General features: G+C 33.6%; 1 protein-coding gene across 1 annotated transcript in view; it reads left to right on the top strand.

Annotated features, from left to right (window-relative positions):
- LOC107619190 overlaps positions 1–1861 on the top strand; it is a 6912-nt gene extending 5051 nt beyond the window's left edge. The window contains exon 4 of the mRNA XM_016321432.2: positions 1090–1861. Coding sequence (XP_016176918.1) covers positions 1090–1642 — 553 coding nt within the window. The 3' untranslated portion in view covers positions 1643–1861. The remainder of the gene's footprint in view (positions 1–1089) is intronic.

Here is a 2741-nt window from a genome sequence, read left to right as displayed (position 1 = left end):
AAAGTTACTTATAATTTTTGTTAAAATTTTTGGATTATAATTAATTAACATATAGTAAATTTTTTGAAGAGACTAATATAATATAGGAATAACAACATGACAGAAGTGGGAGATACCTTTCTGTTTTCTGTCTCCATCTCTACGTTTGTTCCTCGTTTTTATTTTAATTTCTGTCATAGGGAGAATATTATTTTCTATTTCCATTTTTTGCAAACTCCTATTTTCTGCGAGACCCATTCTCCATATTTCTATATTAATCATTTATATAAAAGTTCTAATGAAAAATAAAAAAAATAAAAAACATTATTACAACATATAAGGACATAGTCATACAACGGTGAAAAAGAAAAAAGACGCCGCGATCAGAGACAATGAGGTGGTGAAGGAGTAACGACATGATGAACACTGAGCAGGAGTGACGAGGGGTATAATTGTAACGTTATAGGAGATTGGGATCGGATTTGTAAGTTCTGGTCTTCTGGAGTGACTAGAAAGTAGGACGATGCAGTGTTAGTGTTACGGATAAAAAAAAAGACACTTTTAAAACTAGGGTTAAATTTTTCTTTTATATATATATATATATGTATTTAGTATGTGAAATGACTAAAAGTTTTATATTAGAAATAAATGATTAAGGGTATTTAAGTAAATTTAATAATTTGGGAATTAGCGAAAACAGAACGAAGATCCCCGCTCGAGTTCCCACGTCTACTTCGAAAGAATTTTGGTATCCATCTCCATCCTCGCAAAAAAATTTCCCATTTTCGATCCCCATTTGGAGCAATTTCTGCGAAAATCTCCGCACTTCAAAAGTTTTGTCACCCTTATAATAACCTCCCTCGTATTTTGAATCATTTTATTCTTTTTATTGATTATTTACATCTAACTTAGATGCTTTTATTTCAAAAATAATATTTATACACTAAAATCAATTGCTAAAATATATTATTAATATATTTATTATAAATATATGTGTGATTTAATTTATTTTTAATATATATATATTTTTATTTTAACGTATATTTTATATTTATAATGGCTGATTTTAATGTACACTTCTAATAAATGTTTTATTTTTATACTAAATAGGTACGTAGAGATCCCGGGAAGGCTCTGCACTCTGAGCACCAAGATCAAAGAACTCAAGCAGAGAGTGGCAAATGGCGAAACAGGAAACAACGTTGATTACTACGCTTTGATTGGTTTGAGGCGTGGGTGTTCTCGGTCGGAGCTTCAGAGGGCACATCTTTTGCTCTGTTTGAAGCATAAGCATGAGAAGGCTCTGAGCTTCATTGATCGCTGCGAGCTTGCAGACCAACGAGACATTGAGGATGTTAAGGAAAGGGCCAAGATGTCTGCAACGTTGTTATACAGGTTGATTCAGAAAGGTTATGCTGAAATTATGGCGAACATCACAAACGAGGAAGCTTTGAAGGAACAGAGGAAGAGGGCTTTGCACGATGATAATAATAGTAATGAAGATAGTAATGAGAGTGGGTTGGTTTGTTCATCTGCTTCGACTACAAATCCTTCGTTGCTTCAAGGAGTGTTTTGTAGGGACCTAACTATGGTTGGGAACTTACTTTCTCAAGCTGGGTTTAACCCTTCCATTTCCGTGAAGTATGAGGCTTTGAGTTGCTAGTTCAATCATGGTTCGCACCAAAAGATTAAAGATAGGGAAAATTATAGAAAGAATATCTGATTTCAGTAACTTAATTATCTTGTACAAAAGGGATGATAAATTTGAAGAGTACCACTGAAAAATTTTGTAACCTTTTGTTTTGTTATTTTATATTTATATTAGATGTTGTATAGAATATATTTATGAATGAAATTGAAACGTAGTTTAATTATCATTTAATTTGACTTCTACTTTTATTGTAATTAAAATTAATTTTTTTTTAAATTAAAGAATTCTCTCATTTTTTTCTTTTCCTTTTTCTATATTTCATTCATTCACTCATTCTGTCTTTCTTATATATCATTATCAATAATTAATTATGATGGTTTCAGTGGCTAAGAGAAGGGGGGATTGAATCTTAGCCCCCTTTTTGATTGCTAACACGTGCTGGACTTAGATGAGACTTTTCTGTTTTTAGCTCGTCCCTAGCCACGAGACTTTTTCATTTTGTCTCGTCACTTGGCACGAGACATTTTTGGTTTTTTGCTCCTGTGCAGTAGAAAACAGAAATGAAGTAGGAGAGAAGGAAGATTACACCCAGATATATCCTGGTTCAGCTGCTAAGTGCAATGCAGCCTATATCCAGTCTCCATCACAACAATGATGGAATTTCACTATAATCAACCAGATTACAAACTGTAAAGTGCTAACCCAACTTACAAGGAGATTCCCACAGAATCATGAATCACAACATAGATGAACAAAGGAACTCTAAGACATCTATGACTTTTTCTTTTAATTTTGCACTCTCTGCCTTTTTTCGCTCTATGGCTTTTCATACAAACCTCACTGTTTACCTTTTTCCATGAGACTCAAGACATGACAAAATTAAACAGAAAAATACTAAACAGAATACATTGAAGGAGAAGAGAAACTGCTAGCTTAGGTAGCTCTGAGACTTCTGTGCCTTGCACTCTCAAATCTTACTCCTTGCTCCAAACAGTGGTTGTTCTCTCTTTTTAAAGAAGAGGGAAACCTCCACATTTGAAGCCAACACCCAAACCAACTTCTTCCTCCTTCAACAAACAGAACCGGTTCGGCCACATAAAGAGAGAAGAGA

This window comes from Arachis ipaensis, chromosome B09 (assembly GCF_000816755.2).
Source record: "Arachis ipaensis cultivar K30076 chromosome B09, Araip1.1, whole genome shotgun sequence".
Lineage (NCBI taxonomy): Eukaryota > Viridiplantae > Streptophyta > Magnoliopsida > Fabales > Fabaceae > Arachis > Arachis ipaensis.
The sequence above is the reverse complement of the archived record's forward strand: the minus strand, read 5'-3'. Positions and strand labels throughout refer to the sequence as shown.